Below are 24,731 nucleotides of genomic sequence, written 5' to 3'. Positions count from 1 at the left end.
ATCCTGCAGTTAGGTCTAAACTAGTCATGTACTTTACACCATTAAACTTCTGCAATAAATTATCTATGTTCTCTGGACGATCCAACTCCCTCTTCACTACTTTATTCAGAGTACGAGCATCTATCACTATTCGTACACTTCCATCCTTCTTACCTACTATCACCAGTGGGTTATTATATGGGCTAGAACTCCGTTCAATGACCCCACATGAAACCATTTTATCTATTTCTTTTTGAACTGCTTCTTTCTTAGACAAGGGTACATTATATGGTGGTTTAAAGAAAGGTTCATGCTCCTCTACCTCCATGCAGTACTCATAATTTATCACTCGTCCCGGTTTTTCTGAAAATACCTCCTGATTTTCTTTCAGAATTTGCCATAGATCCTCCCTTTGGGCATCAGATAGTCCTTCCGTTTTATCCACTACATTCCGAAGGAGTGTCTCCTTATTTCCATCTTCAACTATCTGCCTCAACAGAAACCAATCGAATTTTTGACCTATTCCTGAATCATGATCATCTCTAAATTCTACCCATCTCAGCTGGTTCGCTTTCATTACTCTAGATGATTCAAATGGTATTTCTAATACCGCACTATCAACTTTACAAACTATTATCCCTTTGTCACAATCTATAATTACTTTCTGTTTTATTAACCAGTCAATGCCTAAAATGATCTCGGCACTGAGCTCTGGAACTACTAAAAATGCATTCGAAAATAGCTTGTTTTTTATCTTAAATTCCATCATCACTTGATGTTTAACAGGTTTACTACATTTCCCTGTCGCCCCTATCACTTTAACACCTGTTACTGGCATCATGACTACTCCTCGTTGCTCTTTGATCATCTCAAAAAATGCGTGCGAAATAGCACTTATTTGAGCACCCGTATCCAACAATACATATAAATCGTACCCACATACATTAATGGGCAGGATTGTTTGCATCCTATTGTCCTCTTTCATACTTTCTTTATCTTCCCATAATAAATCCTTTTCCACCGCCAAGTCTTGCCATATTATTTTTCCGGTTTTTATACTGACCATTCCATCTGGAGGTTTCTTTCTCCTTTTCATCCTAAATTCTTTCACCACTTTTTCCAATAGTCCTTCGTCTAGGCTCTTTAATGTCATCTCGTTCTCATTCGAATCTGTCATGCCTGAACTCTCGGTTGCAGAATCGGAAACTTCCTCTACTTCTTTTTCTCCCTGGATGCTTTCTGATGATTCTGACGATAATTCCGCCTCCTTAGAAATATTACCTTCTTCGGATTCAAATAATTCTCGCAAATTATAATCCATTTCTCTACTTTCCCTTTGTTGGATAGTGCATTCGCCACTCTTACTTTCATTATTTTCCCCTACTAATGGAATTCCAGTCTCACTCAACTCATTTGCTTCAGTACTACAGGGATCACAACACTCTTTCTCTTGGTTAGATACACTTTCTCTAATTTCTCTAAAAGAATCTTCATCACAGTCATGTACTCTCGCTGTCACTAGGTACACATCATAATCGGTATGGCTCTCTAACACTGTCATATTCAGGTCCAAACTAATCACTTGAGTGGAAGATCTTTCTAATTGTGCTGGCTGGCTTTTGAGCTGATGTACATATTCTGCATACGAGGTAATTTCTGAATCGGCATGCGTCTCTGCACTATGCCCCTTTTTCTTATCCACCCTTTCCTCTTTAATTACTTCTCGATGCGATTCGTCGACTATTCGTACGAACCTTTTACCATAAGTCACATCACTCCTACCTTGCCCCTGCCTCTCTGCACAGTTGCCATCCCTACCGCCAAACAACGCTTTCTCTGACTCTTCCATCATCAATTCGTCACTCTGACCTCGAATTGTACTTATTTCATTCACGTGAGCCTTCACATCCGACCGATATTCTTTTCCTACTTCATTTCCCTTAATAATTCCTCCCTGCTCTCTCTCCTCTGTTTGTATCCCTGCATTATACTTCGCAAAGTTTCGTTTATATAACTGCTCTTCAGGCGAACGACGCACTATCCTACTATAGTACTGACTACTCCGATCTTCCCTATATTTGGGCCATTTCTTTCTTTCGGCGCGCGTTAGGCCCTTGACCTGCGCGGTATTTAGTTTTCCTGATTTTGATAATGCATCCCGTTTCCCTGATAGTGTCCTCTCCCTCGCTGAGAGTTACCTCCTCGACCTCTTCCTCTCATCATGTTAATTTGCGGTTCATTCCTACCACCTTTTACTATTCCATTCTGATTTCTGAAACCTCGAAACTCTCTAGTTTCACGCCACCTATCTTCATTCTCGATTTTTTCTAAAAATTCATCGAATGTTCGATGAGTGCCTCCTACATAACGCTTTGAATCGTCAGGTAGCTTTTTCCACAACTCCCACACTATCTCCGATTCTGATCTACGATCTTTAAGATACTCCAAACGCTTGAACCATCCTTCACAGTATTCTTTCATGAGCCCACGCCCATGTTCTGGCATTCTGGCGAGAACGAATTCTCTCCACAACCTATCCCTCTGTTGTGTGCCCCAGAATTCCTCAAGGAACTTTTCTTTGAAGTCTGTAAACTTCAAATTGTCGATATCCAAATTCAATCCCCAACGTTTAGCATGACCTGCTAAAGCGTCTATTACTAAATTAATTTTTTCTTTATCCGACATGTCTGTTGGTAAGACACGTTCACAATTTTTTATAAAATCCATTGGATGCCATCCACCTTGTTTCTTTTGAGGATCGTATTTTTCCTCCCTACTCAGTATTTCCGATTTTTGCATTACCAATGGGATACCACTACATTTAAGAAACGTCTGATTCTGAACTTCCTGACTTAACAATTTTATCTCATTACGCAGTGTATTTTCCTGCTCCTGCACACATGCATCAAAACTCAACATGGTATTGCGCAGTGTTTCAATATCAGCTGCCGTTTCTTTAACAATCTCTTTCTTTACAACTGGTACTATCACCTGTAATTTACTTTCAATTATCGGTTCTAATTTTTTACTAACCAAAGGTTCCACTGATTTCTCTATTTTCTGAATTTCGGTATCAAATCTTTGCTCTATTTCTGTGACTTTTCTCTGAACATTTGTTATTTCAGCCCTAATGCTATTTACTGATTTGTTTACCTCTGTGATACATTGGCTTTGCGTATTCAAAATATCTAAATTGGCTTTTATTTTACCAGATAGGTTTTCATCCAGTTGGGATATATGACTAGCCATTTCTGCTTTCAAACTAGCATTCCCTTCTCGAATTTGCGCCATCATACTATTTAACAAACTTGTTAATTCCATATCCTCTCCCTTGTGACTTGCATCCATAGATACATTGGGTTCACTTTTCACTACCTTTGGTTTCACTTCCCGTTGCTCCTGTTTTGTGGGTGTGGAATCATCTATAGGATTTTCCAACCCTACAACAGTATCTATGGTCCCTAATTCTGGGTCTGACCTTGTAATGTTTTCGTCTTGCTTGTTACTATTCGACTCCATCTTATGCTGCTGTATTTCGTGCCTAATTGAAATGTTGATTAAACCAAGTATTACTTGTTTAACTCCTACTATTGGACTTTCTTTTGCTGCTTTGCAGGTTGTCGTCCTGAACTTACCAATTGTGGTATATTTGTCTACAACAGAATTTAAAATTTTCTTGAAACTACAAGTTTATATAAATCACTTTTATTGCAGCCACTATTCTACAAACTTGGTAAGTCCTGTCACGGTCGCCACATGCGACCGAACCGCCGAGTCTTTCCATCAGTAAATGGGGTATGTTCTCAAGTGACTCCGTTGTTTTAACCCCTCCACTGACAGAATGACCCGCTTCCTACTTCCGTATGTATAAAGCCAATACGGACTTGTAGCTGTCACGTCTTTGCGCTTATTTTAACCGTAAATAGCTCAGCCCTAATGGTAAGAGTTAGTAGTGAATTCTGGCGTTATTAATCTTTGAAGACAGCACAGCTGCCACAAGCTCAGCTCACTTTTACTCCACTCCTACCCTCGCCATTACACCACATTAACTAGGAGCTACATGGACCTTGCTAAATTCACTTGCGTATACATTTTTGACCGTTACTCGCCAGTATTTACCTATTGGATTAGTACACTCCTAACCGGACTATTTCTCAAAGAGCTGTGATGATTGAACGGGTTCGATCCACGGCCTACAGTGCCCTACAGTTCACACGGTAACACTGCCTACCTGACCCACTTAACTTGGTAGTGAGCTTATGTATCCAATCACCACTGCTAGCAGCAGTAGATAATCCTATCAGCACGACGAGAGCAGCAGACTTACCGTCGAATCCTCCTGAAAATACTTATAACTACGGTCGCCAGCTCTGAAGGAGCAAAAGAATAAATCAATTTTTTGGCTCGTTTCAAAGTGAAACGGCTTGAGTTGTATTTTAAACTTAATTCTGAATATTACTATTTCTGATCATTCTAGGTGATTCTACAAAGCAAATACTCTCTCAATTTCTGTGAGTTGGCTTGGTAATTACCACCAAGACAATTTAAGCAACTTAATTTAACAAACTTCTACCCTTCAACTTATTTAATGATTTTGGGATATTACTCTTTGGACAATTGCTATAGAATTAGTTAAGTGACTTTACTTGAAAGGTTACTCAGAAAAATTTAAGTAACTATAAATAGGCGACTCATTCTGGTGTGACCATTGCTCTTTTCTACATTCTTAAACGCTAAAGTATTCTACAACCAAAAGAATTGTAAATGAAAGAGGCGATGGTGGCCTCAGTCTGATTTCACTACACTATGTTTCAGGTTACTACACTTTACAATGAACAACATGCGTCATAATTTTACTCATTACTATATTCTGTCTTCTGCACTTGCGCAAAAGAAAACTGGTATTCTCCTTTTACATGTATACAAAGTTCGACTTCACAATTTCAAGCAGTCTTGCCTTGGGTAGACGTGTCGGTGCTGGTGGTGGGATGCATGTGGTTAACGCAGCTCTTCACGCCTCATGCCCTTAATGGCGGCTGGAACTACGAGCTGTAGCACTCGTATAAGCTACTGCACGTCCGCCATAAAACCTGGGCGCAGGAACTCTTACAATCAGCCCCAGTGGCATAGAGACGGCTTCGACAACCATTCGTCGCGTTCTACTCCACAAACGGCGACGATATTCGCCTCTTCGCTGTTGCACAATCACTTTTGCGTGAGCACAGTTACGCACGTCCGATCACGTCAACACTCCCCAGGCCATTCCATTGTTCAGTCCCTGTGTCTCCAGCTACCTCTAGCTACGCTCGTATCACCAAGAGTGGGGGCGTTCCCCTACCATGTTTTCACCGAAATCATTTAGTATTTAAGAATATTTATATTTATTACCCTGGAGTTCATACCAGTCATAATAATTTACTACTAGCGCTTTATAACATTAAATCATACAGTAATAGCTTATAATTACCATCAAAAAGAATACATTTGACTCCGAGAGTTTAGCGCATTGTCTGAGACAGCGCTAATTCCCAGTTTCGCCAATAGATGGCATCAGGGTGCACTCCCGGGCAGTCTCACACCAGCGCGCCCGTTTCCGACGCGCGGGCTCCAAATTACTGTCAGCCCACCATCATTTCAGTTCCGTTACATGTAGTACGGACTTTGCCACAGTAGCAGACAGCTGCTAATTTCGGACCATGACCGTGGATTACACTTCGGTCAGTGCTGGTTAGAGTGTTGCAACTGTAAATGGAAGGCTTTGTTTGACAGTCTTTCGCTGATGCTGTCCGAATAAATTATGCCATTGGATAAAAAGCGGTTTAGTTTTGAGACCTAACCCACAAGGGGAGAAGGCACAGTGGTCTGCTTCAGGAATTCCAAGCAATAAATCACAAAAAGCAACCCAGGAAGGGTTCGAACAGCTACTTTCATGCAGAGACATGCATTTGGAATCTGTTCATCGTTACGGAGTCAAACAAGAGGGTAACATTACTGAAACAATGATCAGGCTACTTAGTATATAAGAGAGCATACAGATTTCAAGGAGGAAACGTATGAAGACGCAGACTTCCTCGTTATCAATATGTGCGGCATATCTTTCGTGTTAACGAAAGTAATATCCCGCTTTAACTCTTCTTACGTCTCAAATGAAATGACTGCCATGAGGAATCGAATATTTGTTGACTGCGTCTCTTCTTGCTTCCATCCGTACCAACATATTTCTTCATTTTCGTGGTAATCATGACATTCTTTTTGTATGCTGCAAAAGATTGCACGTGGACAAATTCGACATCGAGGTGCAAAGCGTTTGGTATCTTACATTATATTCAATTCGAATAAGCTCCAGATGTATTTTTACTTCGTTTGTATTTTTAGATGATTATGAACGTTACGGAAAATTATCTCACATGCTTTATGTTGAATGAGAAACATTGAATGATCCGTTTTGCTTTCCCTACGTTGAAATGATATAATGTCGGCGTCAACAGCCTTCTTCCACGCCGGAAGCTGAAACTTGTATCATTCTGGATTAATGATACTTGAATGTCTCAAATGTAGACATAGCCCACAAGGCGACGTCAGAAATCATCAGGGGAGAACGCCGCATAAAAACCAAACGTGCGCGCGCGTCTCCACTCTGAAGGACCGTATCGGAGAATCACGGCAAGCATTTCGCTGAAGAGCTGCCTCGTAAGAGAACCGAGAAATGGCAGCGTCGTAGCAAGTATTTGTCAACACTCTGATAGTGCATTTACTTCCGGGTGTAGGCCGGCGTTACCTCACTAAATTCACTTGACATTCGTTTTCCACATCGAAGACTCGTACGATAGAATCCACTGTAAGATGAGACACTTAGAAAGTATAATTAATTTATGGACTCCAAGAACGGCGTTTTTCACATAAGTAACACCTGTTTGTGTGTTTTAAGGTTGGGTTTTGAGGCTCAGGTAACATCGCAGTGACTATAGTCCGTCTGTGGTCGCCAGTGTGTCGTTAGCTCAGAGGTTATTCGTCATATTGTGGTTTTTCTAACGCGGGACATTCTGAATCGGAATACTCCCCTTTCATTATTAGTTCCGGGACGTGACTATTTTCCTCGGACAAAGACCAATGCTGTGAATTGGATTCGCGGACATGCCATTCATTACCTAGTTGGACAAACTGTAGACTCTGTACTCGATTTTTGGACATACCTCAACGACCGTCATTATGTCGTTGTCCGCCACCCAAAATACAGACAATTTTTCTCGAACTTCCTTGGGAGTGCTTTCCACGACCCGCCTCGCAGCTGGAATGTGTTAAGATAAGAGTGAAGAAGGTTTCCAGTTTGAACCAATGAACATTTCTGAACTACTGAACGGAACACACCAATTTCGAGAAGACGTGACTCAACATATTACCAGCGGGGCGCAGAAGGCGTCTGATCAATTACACAACGAAAATAAACAAAACAAAAATAAAAATAAAATTCAGAAAAAGGAAGATTTTGTTTTGTTTGTAATGATAGCCCTAACCTTGAATTCCCATATTTCCCCTGGTATATAGGCAGCTCTTGGGGTAGGTTTAGTCAGGAGCCAACACCTGAAGTGAACCAGATTTTTTTTTTGTTATAGGATGAAAAGTGGCGGTGGCACTTAGTTTCTTTTTTTATTGCCATTTTCCTAAGGGGCTTTAAAATAAGAGAGGAAAAAAGGGGTAATCGTCAAAAAAAGTAAAAGAAAAAAAGCAAAATTAAAAAAAAAAGAGGTTGCCTTGTGCGTTGCGGTGGTCGTACTGTATGACATAGCAGTTCCAATCTCGGTGGAAGCCGCTGACTACAACCTTCTATTTTCCATTTTAATTAATGGATTCGACTTAGTAAATTAAGTAATATCATGGATGTCTGCTTTGCAAATGCCAAGGTGCTTCACTGTAAAATAGATCCTGAAAAGATTCAAAGCGACTGTCAACGATATAAATTTGAGTTTTGTTCGTCATATAGGTCTAACATGTCAGAAGGTTGTTTATGAAGTGCACATGTTGATTAATATAGTTCCCCTCTTCTAAATTTTTGCAATAGCATTTAACTGTAGACGTTTTCTAACACCGGCGTTAGCAATTCCTTTCCGTTCTCTGAAACCTCCAAAACGACAAATTTTTCTGGTCTAAATCTGATGACCTTAACTATCACTTCCGATCAACATTAAATACTTCATGAACCCATACATGGAACTCCAAATGTGCAGTGTTCCTGCACTGCTACAGAGCATGCATTGCAAGGTATTCACACAGTTTATCGCATAGAGTTACCATAAGGAATGAAACAAGAACTGTAATACGCTTTACACCACAGACGCTCACCCCGGCTTGACGAAAACACCCGAACATTGACCAAAAGTTGCACAAATAATTGAGTTTGAAAGGAAAGGAAACGAGGTTTGAAGCATTTATAAATTCATCGAATGTAGCGAGGTGGTTTAATTTCGTCCCAGTCTATAAAATTAATTTCGGGCCATACTCAGCTCTTGCCGATTAATGTAATATAATACCCGCCTACTAATCAGGGCGTCTGTCTCCGTTGCTTTTGAGCGTGAATGGAAATCGTAGAAATTTTCTGTGGAGCAACATTTAATAATAAAGCGTTTTAAATCATCAAAAGCGATGAGCGGGAGCAGGGGCTTTCGATAAAGAACGGGGGAGTGCAGCGCCGCTGCTGTCGCCACGGCCGCTGCCGGTAGCCAGCAAATGGATCCCGGAGCTTTGCCGCATACAGCGTCCAGAGGAGGACAGTCTGCAGGAAATCTGCCGCAAAATCGTTACTGGATAAAATTTTGATATCGGTGTGTCAGAAAGCGAAATAGATTGAATCTGCGCTACCATTACATTCACGTCTTCAGCATTCAGACAGAAGAGGCTATAAAAAATTTTTATGCCAGCTGCTCTCGATCCACTGACATTACGAACAGAAACAACGCACGCTACCTGTAGACCACAGGCGTAATCAGCCTAGTGTATCTCTATCATGGGACTAGTTTTCCTTCAGGAAGTGCTGCAGTCTGCAGTGTTGCCAGATTGTGCAGATAACCGGACTTAGAGAATTAGCGAGTTGGCCAGTTTTATTGTCCCATGTCGCGATCGGCGCGGACTTAGCCTCTGAAGCGGCCGGCCGCCGGTCGAGCTTTATGTCAAAGAGTGTACATAATCGTAAGGCTACGATATTTCGCTAGTTACATATGAAATATTTTATCTTTCTACTAAGTACAGTACTGATTTTCAGATTTTCTTCTTTGATGTACTGTAATTACGACCGCTTCATTTAGAGACAGGTATTTATAATGTAATGGCCCAATCCATGTCGAATCACACCCTGAAATATTTTATGCTGAAAATAAACAAGGGAAGAAATGCGCTATAAAAAGTTTTGCTGCTAAGACGCACGGCAAGTAATTTTTTTTTTAAATTGTTGAAGTTATTTGTTTTTGTAGGTTTGTTCAGCCTCCCTAGTTAGTTCGCAGGCGATCGTGACAGGAGACCGTAGCGCAGCGTATTTGTAATATCCAGAGTCACACAGGCGAATTTGAAGCAACCACACCATACAAAAAAATGTCGTGTATCATTAATGTGTAGAATATGAGGCAGTTCCAATCGACAGCTAAACTGTTACATAAGTGACTCTTATAAAGGTGGCTAGCAGATCAATAAATTGAAGTGACATTAGAATGCTGGAAACAAATATTCGTCTTACATCAGGCACACCTGACGAAAGAAAAATTAATGCTTTCATGCAAGTCCACGTAATTACTACTTTTGTTTAGGCAAAACTGCGGTGGAATATGAAATGGCCTTGGCTGTGGCTCTTCATGTACTGCACACCGAACATGCGATGTACTTAAAGTAATTCGTAAAATATGCCAGAGCAAACTGATAAAGCACAAATGACTGAAGTTTGAGAATAATGTTCTCCTGACAAACCTAAGGTGAGATGGGTCGATGGGAAATTATACTGTCTGACCATTTCCTCAACGATACTTTCCAATGTAGAAAAATTTCTTTATTGACAGTCACACTAGTTGTTCTGGATGGAACGCATACTATATCAACAGTCTTTACGTCGTCCTCCCAGAGACAGAGATATCGTTATGTCCAGATCAAGAGCTAAACAAAAGGAATGAATGAATTTCTGCAACTGCTTAGAAATTGTTTCGACTGAAATGTTAGAAATTCTTCTTTGCTATTGTTCCAGAGTTTGATAGGTCGATTATAAGATTTTTGTCACAGAACAGTTCCTGTCTTATTTTTGGTCCTAATATGCCTTGAGATCTGTGAAGACGAACATAAAGCTCTGGAAACAGTAATCCTCTCGTCGATAAAATTGTTGTACATCAATATTTCATAGCGTATTGATTGCAGAATAGACTCTGGTTCGCCTCGAAATGAGTAAGTGTGATCCGCTCAGAGTTCTTTCACGAAACCTGAGTGATTTGCGTTAGGCAAGTGGTGATAACAGCAAGCTACATCTTCACGTCAACTTCAAATTAATGGCATCTCCTCTACACTTTTAGTAAAAGTAAACATTGTTGTTTTGCAACTTCCTACACCGTACGATTTGTTGTATCTGCTTAACCAGTTCTATCATGACTTTTCGGAAATGTTCACATCAGTTTCGATTATGAGGGCCCAGTCTCTAAGAACTCCATCAGTAAAGGTGATTTGCCTCTCAAGAGTCGTTCTGCATGGTGCATTTCTCAAGAAAACTCTTCAGAAGAACTGTTATTGATATTATTTATTCAATCTTAGGTGTATCTGTTTGTTATTAATCAGGATAATTTGTTACCACGCTGTACAGTAAATCTTTCAGTTATTCTTAATTTCACATTTTGGTGAGTTTTATTTTGACGTGTATCTATTACGTCGTATAATTCTTTCTTCCATTTATACAATTCATGGTCTAATTTTACGATGCAAAAATGAATTTTGTTACTGCTTAACGTTAAGCATTAAACAGAACGAATATTAATTCAGTTTTTTCACCATTGTTAACACTGATGCTGCCGCAAAGGCAATGCATATGATAATAAATGAAAAGCACCAGTTTGCTTTTGTTCTAGAACAAAAGCAAAGTGGTGCTTTTCATTTATTATTATAATGTTGTTCTACCAAGAACCGACGGAAGATTCTGTTAATATGACAATGGATATGAAATGACTTGTAAGTTTGAGTGAAGAGTATCTGCGGATAATTGTTTCAGAGACACTATCAATGGAAAATGAAGGTTGCCTCACAGATTACTATCACACCGAGTCGTGTTAGATATTTAGCAATGCGCTGTCAACCAAGGATACGCACCTGCCATGATTCATATACACAGTCCGCTACAGCTTCCGTAAGTGTGTACACCTCTCCATCCAGCTGGCGAGCTACGGATGTGGAATTTTTGAACACTTTTTTAGAAACACTTCGAGTATTTATTAGCCGCTAAAATTATGAAAGGATCTTTCTTTCGGCGTATTATTTCTGTATAAAAAATATTCAGGGCATATTTCTACTTGCCGGATTGTGCCATTTCCTTGTTAGTAGCGTATTTCACTCACTTTCACTCCGATGACAGCCGCTTTAAGTCGCAGCATGGATTTCACTATACAGCTGAAGCTTTGCTCTTACCGACTGAGTTAACCAAGCCAGGTTAGCTCGTGTGGTAAGATCTGTACCCTCGATTGGGAATATCTGCATTCAAATTAATGTCCAGCTCATGGTTTTAATATGCTCGGAGGTTTCAATCCGAGATTGCTGACGACAGTTCACTGTTTATTTCTTCTGCAGTCTGAGCTTGCTGACGACATCTCACTGTTTACTTCTACTGATGACAAAGATCGACATGGCATTGGAAACCCGAGTGGCTAATTTCCATAGTATTCAATAATGGCAACTACTATAAGACGAAACTAATATACAGGGTGGTCCATTGATAGTGACCGGGCCAAATATCTCACGAGACCCCCACATTTTATTACATATTCGTGTAGTACGTAAATAAATATGAATGTTTTAGTTGGACCACTTTTTTCGCTTTGTGACATACGGCGCGGTAATAGTCACAAACGTATAAGTACGTGGTATCACGTAACATTCCGCCTGTGTGGACGGTATTTGCCTCGTGATGCATTACCAGTGTTAGAATGGACCTTTTACCAATTGCGGAAAAGGTCGATATCGTGTTGATGTATGGCTATTGTGACCAAAATGTCCAACGGACGTGTGCTGTGTATGCTGCTTGGTATCCTGAACTACATCATCCAAGTGTCCGGACCGTTCGCCGGATAGTTAACGTTATTTAAGGAAACAGGAAGGGTTCAGCCACATGTGAAACGTCAACCACGACCTGCAACAAATGATGATGCCTAAGTATGTGTTTTAGCTGCTGAAGCGGCTAATCCGCACATCAGTAGCAGACAAATTGCGCGAGAATCGGGAATCTCAAAAACATCGGTGTTGAGAATGCTACATCAACATCGACTGCACCCATACCATATTTCTATGCACCAGGAACTGCATGGCGACGACTTTGAACGTCGTGTACAGTTCTGCCACTGGGCACAAGAGAAATTACGGGACGATGACAGGTTTTTTGCATGCGTTCTATTTAGCGACTAAGCGTCATTCACCAACAGCGGTAACGTAAACCGGCGTAATATGCAGTATTGGGCAACGGAAAATTCACGATGGCTGCGACAAGTGGAACATCAGCGACCTTGGCGAGTTAATGTATGGCGCGGCTTTATGGGAGGAAGGACAATTGGCCCCCATTTTATCGATGGCAATCGAAAAGGTGCAATGTATGTTGATTTCCTAAGTAATGTTCTACCGATGTTACTATAAGATGTTTCACTGCATGACAGAATGATGTACTTCCAACATGATGGATGTTCGGCATATAGTTCGCGTGCGGTGGAAGCGGTATTGAATAGCATATTTCATGACAGGTGGATTGGTCGTCGGAGCACCATACCATGGCCCGTACGTTCACCGGATCTGACGTCCCCGGATTTCTTTCTGTGGGGAAAGTTGAAGGATATTTGCTATCGTGATGCACCGACAACGCCTGACAACATGCTTAAGAGCATTGTCAATGCATGTGCGATCATTACGTAAGGCTAACTACTCGATGTTGAGAGGAATGTCGTTACACGTATTGCCAAATGCATTGAGGTTGACGGACATCCTTTTGAGCATTTATTACATTAATGTGGTTCTTACAGGCAATCACGCTGTAGCAGCATGCGTTCTCAGAAATGATAAGTTCACAAAGGTACATGTATCACAATGGAACAACCGAAATAAAATGTTCAAACGTACCTACGTTCTGTATTTTAATTTAAAAAACCTACCTGTTACCAACTGTTCGTCTAAAATTGTGAGCCATATGTTTGTGACTATTACAGCGCCATCTATCACAAAGCGAAAAATGTGGTCCAACTAAAACATTCATACTTCTTTACGTACTACACGAATATGTGATAAAAAATGGGGGTTTCTATTTTAAAAAAACGCAGTTGATATCCGTTCGACCTATGGCAGCGCCATCTAGCGGGCCAACCATAGCGCCATCAGGTTTCCCCCTTCAAGCTAGACAAGTTTCTTTTTTTTTTAGTTTTTTCGTTTGACGCTTATTTCGTGAGATATTTGGCCTGGTCGCGATCAATGGACCACCCTATATTAGTAGTGTTACATCTAAAATAATATAGTCCAAATTACCTACGTAGTCGAAATGTTATTTGGTAAGTTATGCTTGTAGGTCAGATTGTATCAGAAAATACGGATTCGTGTGACTGAGCCGTGGCGCCTTCTATTTATCTCTGACGCCAGCCGTGTGTCGGCTCTTCCCCTTAGATTGCTTTTCTGTGGCGTGACTGGCCACGAGCAGTTTAAAAAGGAGCGGGCTAAGACGGGCTGACAGGTCGGTTTCCAGCGAAATAGCAGGGAGTTAGGAGCACGTTCGGGAGAGGCTCGTGTACTGAGCGCGGTACGGCTACGGCGGTCCCAGCGGGCAGTCAGCTCTGGAGTAGTGCGGGACCGCTGTTGGTCTGTCGTGACGTGGAGGAGCAACAACACTTAGTGGGTAGGCGTGCCGAAGCCACGTTGGCGTAGCGGAACTATGGTTTGTCGGCGTCGGTAGTGGAAGCCGTTGCCGTCCGTGGGCTCTAGGCCTCGGTGTGGCTGTGTCCTGTCCTGTGGCAGTACACAGTATCTCCAACACCCATGCTGCTGCTGTTACAGATGGCGTCCCTTCTAGAGGGTGAGCCATTTTAAGTTGTTTGTGTGTGTCGTGTCCGAGGCTGCCTTAGGTGTTGCTGCCATCGGGCGCAGTCAGCGTGGCCTACGCTCTCTCTAGGGGCCGCAGTGTAACGACGCAACGTTTATGAGAAAGCACCTTCCTTAAGAAAAGTTTTTAACTGTAAATCATGGCCGGCCGGTGTGGCCGAGCGGTTCTAGGTGCTTCAGTCTGGAACCGCACGACGGCTACGGTCACAGGTTAGTATCCTGCCTGGGTCATGGACGTGTGTGATGTTCTTAAATTAATTAGGTTTAAGTAGTTCTAAGTTCTAGGGGACTGATGGCCTCAGCTGTGAAGTCCCATAGTGCTCAGAGCCATTTGAACCATTTTTTTTTTTTTTTTTTTTTTTTTTTTGTAAATTATGCTGTTTTAAGTAAGACGAAGTAGATTGGTCTGTTTCTGCTGGCCCCTCAGGCTGCAGAATAGACAAACTAAAACTGCTGTTTGAAGGGTTTTCTTTTTCGGTTTTTCTTTAAGATAAATTGGTCTAAATGCCGCGAAACTGTGTCATGCTTGAAGTCTACTTGACAAGCGACTGGTCGTATCCATGAGATGATTAAATTTTTTATGGAATTGCGATTTTTAAAGCTAAAATTGAAATTATATTTACGTATAATTTCACTAGCTGTGCTTACTTATTGAAGTTAAAAGAGTGATTTTGTTTTACATTGGAGCACTCATTACAAATATACTATTTTCTTGAGGATTTTACTTATTGTGTTTTATATTTCGCGGGATAATAGTCCTTGGCTCCGAAGTATAAATTCGGTATATTTTCAGTTTTTCACTCTGTTGTTAGATTTTATTTCAATAGTATTTTCCGGATAAGAAACGGTTACTGTAGTCAGAAAATCTATGCTGACACCAGTCTGTTGTGCTGTTATGCTATTACGTTGTGGTAAATAAAGGAAGTAAAAAGGGTATCGCTATATTTTATCGTTAAACAGGTCTGGTCATTCTTCTACCGTAGCCGTGTGCTCTGAAATCACCTACCAAAGAAGAACACTCTCATGACTCATTACGTAATTACTCAATTTATTGTCATCATATTAGATGTGGAGCAAACATTTTGTGAACAGATAACAAAATGAATTTATTAACTGAGCATGCAACAGATAGCAATATATTTCTAAGCAAGAATAAACATTACGATTTACGCTGGAGAACCAAAACGTTACGACCACTACTCACCGCGAGAGTAAACGCTGTCTGATGGCGTTGTGGGCCCGCGACTTGGTACGTATTGTGCCTAAGCGGAGCAGAGCGGAATGGGGAACCATTCTAGTGACAATTCGCACAGCAGATGGGAAAATTCTCTGTCACATTGCCAAACGGGACATTGTTACTGTCCGGCTCCTGGGAAACTGCGAAGCTGGTCTGCTGTCCGGGTACTACCGTGAGCATCTACTGAAAATGGTTGGCCGACAGGAAAACAAGGAACAGGCGACGGGGTATTGGACATTCATGCTTCATTACAGAATGTGAAGGTCGGAGGCTTGCTTTCTCTGTGAGCGCCGGATAGGCGACAATCTGTGGCAGGTCAAACTACAGAATACAATGCTGATACAGGCTAAAGAATTTCGGAGCGTGCAGTTAACACACATTCCGTAGGAGACGACCCCTATGCCTTCCCATTTTGACCCAGCGACAACGTAAACTATGATCACGTCATCGAGACTGCTCCGTGGATCAACGAAAGGGTGTCGCCGGGTAGGAAGAATCACGTTTCTTGTTACACCAAGCCGGTGCACCATCATCCAGGCGAACAGCTGTATACGCCCCACCATGCTCGCAGGGAGATGTGGCAGTATTATGCTATGGGGGCTTTGCTCTGCGATACCAAGGGAGATGTAGTGACAGTCGAAGGCACCATGACAGGTGTGAAATACGTGAACATCATCACGGACCACTTTCAACCCATCATACTGGATTTCTTTCCTGATGGGATGGCATGTTCCAACAGGATAACTATCTGAACACGATGCCTCTCGCGACGGCGCTGTTGTATAAAACATTCTAAGACTTCTTCCTGTCAGTTCAGGGTAGAACCTCAAACTTCCAACGGTTGTCTCCAGTGTCTTCGTCAGGAGCGACTGACTGTCAAATCAGCTGTTGCGCTTACTTATGTAGCCCACAGACAGCTGCTGATTGGTAGGTAATTACGTAATGCTGTCAAAGTCTGCGCTGATGCCGCCACCACACCCGTCGTAGTGTAAACATTGCGGCGAATATCTGTGCCTCTTGTCTGCACCGAAAGCTTACTTCTAGGCACCGCTAAGATTATATCCGCGACGGATGAAGCCTCTGTCACACGTTCTTATTTCTATAGCCTCCTGAATTGCGAAATCCCAGTTTGTAGGATCTTGGGACAAAAATCTAAAATTTTGTTCGTCAAACAGTATTTTGTGTTTAGAATGAGATGTTCACTCTGCAGCGGAGTGTGCGCTGATATGAAACTTCCTGGCAGATTATAACTGTGTGCCGGACCGAGACTCGAACTCGGGACCCTTGCCTTCCGCGGGCAAATGCACTTGCCCGCGAAAGGCAAAGGTCCCGAGTTCGAGTCTCGGTCCGGCACACAGTTTTAATCAGCCAGGAAGTTTCAGTATTTTGTGTTTGTTCGTGAGGGTGTGCTCAGCAACTGCGCATTTCCCCGGTTCTCCATGTTCAATATGCCGTTGATGTTCTGCACAGGGATCGGAAAAAGTGCGGATTGACTGACCGCTGTAACAGTTTCTTCACCCACAAGGAATATTCATAATGTCACACTAAAGTGGCATCGTTGTTGGAAGATAGCACGTACAAATTCCTAAAGCGAGACTCAATTCTGTCTTTCATACAGAAAGTAAATGGTGGAGCTACTAAAGAATTCTGGTCTACCAAAGACGCGAATTCTAAGACATCCCAGATTTTTTGGATTATCTAACGTGTACAAGAAAGGTATTCCATTGAGGGCAATTCTTAGTGCTATTTGGTTCTCCTATCTACCGGCTGGACAAATATTTAACTAAGCCGATGGCTCCGATAGCTGGCCGCTGCGAACATCAATCCAAAAGCTCTCAGATATTCACTGAGAAAATAAACCAGATTAGAGTTAGCCCAAAAGATATTTTACTCGGCCTGCATGTGGTCTCACTAATCACAGAAGTTCTTGTAACGGCACAGTGAAATGTTGGCAGAGCATTTTCCTCCTGAAACTATAAAGTTGTTCCTGCATATTTATGACCGCCACCCACTTCTTGTATGGTGGTAAAGTTTTTGAAATGACGGACCGAATGGCTAAGGGTTCTCCGTTGTCTTCAGCAGTGGCAAACATTTTTATGAAATATTATGAGGAACATGCATTAAATTTGGCTTCCCTTCATCGATATTCATTTTGTCCTTAGGTTGACTGCACGATTGTGGTCTGGCAATACGGCGTAAAAACTCTTGAGCACTTCCTTGAAGTTTTGAACAGTATGCACCAAACATCCAGTTCACAGAAGAGTTAGAGAAAGCAGGAAGGCTGCCGTTTTTAGATGTTCTGGTACAACGAAAGCCGGATGGACATCCCGGCCACTCAGTGCACCACAAGCCCACCCACAATGATTTGTACCTCAGCAGCCACAGTTTTCACTATCAGGTCCAGAAGGGAGAAGTTTTAAGTATACTGGTACTCAGAGCAAAAACTTTTTCTGCCAAGGACAATCTGGACTTCGAAATTAACCATCTGAAGTACGTATTCAGAAAGAACGGCTGCGAGTCACCTAATATGGAGTCAGCGCTCTTTGAGAAAAGCAAGCCGGCCGGTGTGGCCGAACGGTTCTAGGCGCTTCAGTCCGGATCCGCGCTGCTGCTACGGTCGCAGGTTCGAATCCTGCCCCGGGCATGAATGTGTGTGATGTCCTTAGGTTAGTTAGGTTTAAGCAGTTCTAAGTCTAGGGGACTAATGACCTCAGATGTTAAGTCCCATAGTGCTCAGAGCCATTTGAACCATTTTTTGAGAAAAGCAAACGTGAAATTGTGAACATCTTGCGATGAGCCAACGATTGCATTCGTTCCTTACTTCCTTATGTTGTTAGGAGGTCGCAAAATACATCCTATATTTAAGGTTGAATAACAAGTACACTTTCTATGTTCTACTGATTTTTGTTTATTTCAACTTGTTTGCGGCTTATTGAGCCCTCTTCAGATGTTAGTCAGTTGCTTCCTGAAAATGACCCAATAAGCCGAAAACTACACTCATTCTGATAAATTAAGGATAATGCTGATACATGGTGAAACACCGCTCTGGTGGGCGGTTTGGGGTTTAAATCACCTCCTGGTGTGACCATGAGGTGCATCTGACCTGCGGTCGTCGCACGGTGGCGCTGGCAACAGTCCACATACGCAGAGGTGTGTTGGTGCATATCCGAGTACGGTGCAGCGAGTAAGTGTGCAGACGTTTTCAGACATGCTAATGGTGACTGAGTGTTGAAATTGGCCCAATGAACATGTATTGACGACGTTATGAGGGGTAGAATACTAGGGCGACTGGAGGCTGGACAAACACAGCAGGTCGTAGCACGGGCTCTCCATATGCTACAAAGTGTGATCCCATTATTACGGCAACGATTCCAGCAGACAGGAAACGAGTCCAGGCGCTACAGTACGGGACATGCACAGTGTACAACACCACAAGGAGACCGATATCTCACAATGAGTGCCCGCTGATGGCCATGGAGTACTGCAGATAGCCTTGCCAGGGACCTTACCGCATCCACTGGAAATGTTGTCTCCAGACACACAGTCAACATACGACTGAACAGACATGGTTTATTCGCCCGGAGACCTACAAGGTGCATTCCACTGACCCTGGTCACAGGAGAGCCCGTAAAGCCTGGTGTCGAGAACACAGTACATGGTCACTGGAACAGTGGTCCCAGGTTATGTTCACGGACGAGTCCAGGTATAGTCTGAACAGTGATTCTCGCCGGGTTTTCATCTGGCGTGAACCAGGAACCAGACATCAACCCCTTAATGTCCTTGAAAGGGACCTGATGGAGGTCGTGGTTTGATGGTGTGGGGTGGGATTATGACTGGTGCACGTACACCCCTGCTTGTCTTTGACAGGGGAACTGTAACAGGTCAGGCGTATCGGGACGTCATTTTGCACCAGTATGTCTGCCTTTTCAGGGGTGCAGTGGGTCCCACCTCCCTCCTGATGGATGATAACGCACGGCCCCACCGAACTGCCATCGTGGAGGAGTACCTTGAAACAGAAGATATCAGGAGAATGGAGTGGCCTGTCTGTTCTCCAGACCTAAACCACATCGAGCACGACTGCCATGCTCTCGGTCGACATATCGCTGCATGTCTTCAAACCCCTACGACACTTCAGGAGCTGCGACAGGCACTGGTGCAAGAATGCTGCTATTCCCCAGCAGCTGCTCGATCACCTGATCCAGAGTACGTCAATACGTTGTGCGGCCTGTGTATGTGTGCATGGTGATCATATCCGATACTGATGTCGGGGTACATGCGCAGGAAACAGTGGCGTTTTGTAAGACTTGTGTTTCGGGACGGTTTTCTCAACTTATCACCAATACCGTGGACTTACAGACCTGTGTCGTGTGTGTTCCCTATGCGCCTATGCTACTAGCGCCAGTTCTGTGTAGTGCCACTTTGTGTGGCACCACATTCTGCAATTATCCATAATTTATGAGGATGAGTGTAGTACGAAAAAAAAGCAGTAGATCAAAAACGATGTACTTGTTATTCAATGCCGGCCGCGGTGGCCGAGTGGTTCTAGGCGCTCAGTCTGGAACCGCGTGACTGCTACGGTCGCAGGTTCGAATCCTGCCTCGGGCATGGATGTGTGTGATGTCCTTAGGTTAGTTAGTTGTAAGTAGTTCTAAGTTCTAGGAGACTGATGACCGCAGATGTTAAGTCCCATAGTGCTCAGAGTCATTTTGTTATTAAACGTTGAATATAAGATACATTTTCCGACCTCCTAAGAATACAAAGAAGATACTACGCCCTGTTAACTACATCCAATCTACATCGACACTCCGAAATCCAACTTACGGCTGGTGGCGGAGAGTACCCCGTACTATGACTAGTTAATTCCTTTCCTGTTCTCCTCGCAAACAGAACGAGGGAAAAACGACTGTCTGTATGTCTTCCTAGGGACCATAATTTCTCCTATCTTATCTTCGTGGTCCTTACGCGCAATGTGTGTTGGAGACAACAGAATCGTTCAACAGTTAGCTTCAGATGCTGGTTTTCTAAATTTTCTCAATAGTATTCCTCGAAAAGAATGTCGCCTTCTCTCCAGAGATCCCGAAGCATAGCCATGCGTGTTGTTCGAACCTACTGGTAACAAATCTAGCAGCACTCCTGTGAATTGCCACAGTTAAGCACAGTCTCGTCCTTAGGATCGCTGAAATTTACAACAACTCTTGTGACCGCGGCAGCAATTACATCGGTCAGTCCATCTGCGCCGTTGCGGACAGCTGTGGGTATTAAAAATCGATAAATGGAAAAATGTACAGTTACAGAGCGCAGCCTCACAGACAAAGACACAGGCTCCTACATACTGGAGTCTGTAACTAAAGGGACTTTCGGAACCTCAAATGTGACAGCAGACATAATAGTAACGGTGCATGGAAGCGAGAACACGATGCAGAGAAGAGGCAGAGACATTCGCCGCAGTGTTTACGCTACAACGGGAGTGGTGTCGCTCCAGCGCAGACGTTGACCCATCCGAGACAGTATTACGTCATTACCGACAGATAAGAAGCGGTCTATGGCCTATATAAACCACCAAAACAGGATTTCTGACAGTCAGTTGCTCCTAATGAAGACAATGGAGATAATCGTTGAAATTCGACGTTTTATCTTGAACTGACGTGGCAGGAAGTCCGAAAATGCTTAATCCAGGATAACTGTCTGTGTTACAAAGTCAGAATTGCGATGTATTGTTTTGACGAGAGTGATAGTGTACCCATGTCGATGTATTGACCATCACCTTTGCCTGGTCGCAGTGTGACAGATCTCGTCAGAGGCGCTGTCGGGCGCTAGTCCGTCCCAGCAAACCACCGGTCCGCCATTTATGGGAACTGCTTGATCTGTACGAAGATACATCGCACCACACGCCTCTGAAACCTAGCAATGGCTGTTCAAACCCATTAAACGCAGTACCGCTGCTTCATTTTAACACGCTATTAAGCACTTGGTTATAATGGTTCTGAGCACTATGGCACTTAACGTCTGAGGTCATCAGTCCTCAAAAACTTAGAACTACTTAAACCTAAGTAACCTAAGGACATCACACACATCCATGTCCGAGACAGGATTCGAACCTGTGACCGTAGCGGTCGCGTGGTTCCAGACTGTAGCGCCTAGAACCGCTCGGCCACCAGGGCCGGCTGGTTATAATGTTGTTGGCACAGTGATGAATAACGAAAAGCAATACATTCTCACATCTTACTATAAAGTAGGGTACTCAATCCGAGAATTTTCTTACAAATAATACAATGTTACACTGACGCTTTAAATTTATTAACATAGCATGGTTTTCGTGACACTGGAAATGATACTTTAAAGCATCTTCATATTTTCTGTTGCTAACTTTTTGGTTACTGACACTATAAAAGAACAAAAATTAAGTGATGGGCCGAACTGAGTAAGTAATACAGGATTTCCTTCAGTGCTTTCTTCGTAGCGGTAATTCGTAAAGTCTTGTAGTCGGTTTAAGTAAAATAGTTTGTATGGCGTCAGCATCGAAGAAGCTGCTTCTATAGTCATATCTACGAAATCATTAGTATCACATGCCGTAAATCTTTCAGAATCATCTCCGAATCAACGTGTAAATACGAAACCTTACCCGCTGCAAAAAGGTATCCTTCGTCATGGGTGGCACCTGTCATCCATGGAACTGCTGTGTGAGGCTTCAGATCAAGTGGATGTTTGGGCAGAAACGAATCTTCTCCTTCACCTTCCACAGCTGGTCGGAAAGGTATAAGCGGACTGAAGAACCACTCCTGCAACACAGAAACTATCGTTATTTAGGTTCTAGAATCTATGACAGAAATTCGGATGTAATAACAAATTATCTGTTTCATGGAGATATAAGTACGGCATACAACTCTTTTAAAATGATTTGGTTGGTATTCAGAGTTAAGTACAGCCTTTCTTATAGATTTTGTACTAATCGAACTCATCATCAAATTTTAAATATTTATCTGCTGACTTGAACTTTTCCGTTCCCTTACGTCTACTGGTAGTACAAGGTAGACCAAGAGTAATTTCTTCACAGCGGCCTGACTTAAATTCTGCACGAAATTTCATCGATACCAACAAGACAACTGTCTACAAAATTTACAGATGCCTCAAAAAGCGAATTTCCTCAATAAAACAAACCTACAAGAAAGATAACCTAATTTTTAGACCAAATGTTCTACAGTGCGTGCTTCGTTCACAGAAATGGAGAAGCGGGTTCGTTGATTATGAAGTTGCCAACATCAAAGGAAGTAAGTTCAGTAAGCAGTTTTTGATGTTGCTGAGCATCAGTCATACAATAATTCTTACATTAACACACCCTCATTTGACTGAACTGTTGTTTATTTAATTGCGACCCATGTTTCTACCTATTACACCATTTTCAAGTGAATGAGTTTATGTCACTAACTTATATTGCATGACATCAAGCTCATAAATGGCCATAAACTCTATCACCTGAGAATAGTATAAAAGGCCGAAACCTGGGTCGTAATGAAACAAACAACGATTCAGTCTAATTGCGTTGTGTTCATTTTTAGAAAAAAGTAGGTTCAAGGTCGATGACGATGACATCACTAAAGACGGAATCACTAATTACTTCACACTGGCATTGCCGAATTATATTCCGGTGCCATACCAGTACCTCAGGTTGCTCTGTGTTAACGTCGAGATTAGACCATGAATTAATGGAGGAATGTCCTCTTGGAGGAATTCTGCTTTCTTGCAGAGGCTACGAGCCGCATTTATAGGATCCTTGTGTTAAGAGACCACTGTAGTGGATATTAGGGTAGTGCTGTGGAATAGTGGTATGCAGAAAATTTGCAATGCTCATAGGGATATGAATTTGCCATCAGAGACTGTCCCAGACGATCACTTCGCTCTTTTCCAGCTTGAGTTCAAGCATACCAAACAAGTATGGCTGCTGGGAATGACTATGCTCACATCAGTTCCACTATCATGCGGTCGATAATATGGTTTCGTAAATTTTTTTGAGGGTGTATCACTAGTTTCAGAATTTCTTTAATTAATGTTTTGTATGTTCTTATACGCTAAATATCTTGGGTTGTATTTTGTCCAACAATGCACCCGATATACCGTTTTGGGAATGCGTTAACTTTGTGATCAGTATACAATGACGTAAAAAAAATCGCAACAACAAGAAGGAGCTGTACAACATAAGCAAACGTTGGTAGGATTGGTAGGAGTGTTTCTACATCTCAAAGATGAAGTTTATTCTAATTTCGCGTCAGTCGCATAACGAGGATGCAAACCAGGTTTGCTTGAAATACACGCTGTAATGGTCGTGAGCGTTAGTTTCCTTTGTGATTTAAGGTAACAAAGACACCACTGTTAATACCTCACTGAGTTCGTACGAGGTCGTGTACTGAGGACTACGGGAAGCTGAATGTTCCTTCTGCGATACTACAGAAAAACTTGGCAGGAATGTAGCCACATAGCCACATTACATGACTGCTGGCAGCGGTGGTCAAGAGAATATACAGTCGCAAGAAGACCGGACTTTGTAGGGCCCTGTGGCTTTATCTAGAGGGACGAAAATCGTGCTCGGCGTATGGCTCTGGCACATCGTACTGCATGTGTAGCAGAAGTTTGAGCAGTTGGCACTACGAGCCAGACGCCCTGTAGAGTGCATTCCACTGAAACCAAACCACCACCATTCGCATTCGCGTCTTCTGTGGTGTCAAACAAGAGCTCCTTGGAGGGCAGGGTGGAGTTCTGTTGTGTTTTCTGGTGAAAGCTGGGGTTTTGCCTCTGTACCGGTGATGGCTTAGTGTTGGTTAGTAGTGGGCCAGTTGAGGCCTGCATCCAACCTGTATGTGTGTTACCCACACTGGGCTGCTTGTTCACATGACAGCAGGAGCACTGTCGTGGTTATCCAAGGAACGATGACTGGAAATTTGTTCGTCAATCAGGTGATTAGACTTGTTGTGCAGCCATTCATGAACAGAATTCCAGGGAATATTTTGCAACAGGGTAATTCTCACCCACATACCACTGTTGTGACCTAACATACTCTACAGAGTGTCGACGCGTTGCCTTATCCTGCTCGATCACCAGATCTGTCTCCAATCGAGCACATGTGGGACATCATCTGATGACATCCATAGCGTCATACATAAGCAGCATTAGCTGTTCCCGTGTTGACCGACCAAGTGCAACGGGCATGGAACTCCATTCAACA

General features: G+C 42.7%; 1 protein-coding gene across 2 annotated transcripts in view; it reads right to left on the bottom strand.

The window, feature by feature from the left end:
- LOC124789344 (juvenile hormone esterase-like) overlaps positions 1-24,731 on the bottom strand; it is a 114,306-nt gene that overhangs the window by 30,174 nt on the left and 59,401 nt on the right. For both annotated transcript variants that reach the window (XM_047256669.1, XM_047256668.1), the window contains exon 6: positions 22,137-22,293. In XM_047256669.1, coding sequence (XP_047112625.1) covers positions 22,137-22,293 — 157 coding nt within the window. The remainder of the gene's footprint in view (positions 1-22,136; positions 22,294-24,731) is intronic.

The sequence above is a fragment of the Schistocerca piceifrons genome, chromosome 3, assembly GCF_021461385.2.
Source record: "Schistocerca piceifrons isolate TAMUIC-IGC-003096 chromosome 3, iqSchPice1.1, whole genome shotgun sequence".
Taxonomy (NCBI): Eukaryota; Metazoa; Arthropoda; class Insecta; order Orthoptera; family Acrididae; genus Schistocerca; species Schistocerca piceifrons.
The sequence above is the reverse complement of the archived record's forward strand: the minus strand, read 5'-3'. Positions and strand labels throughout refer to the sequence as shown.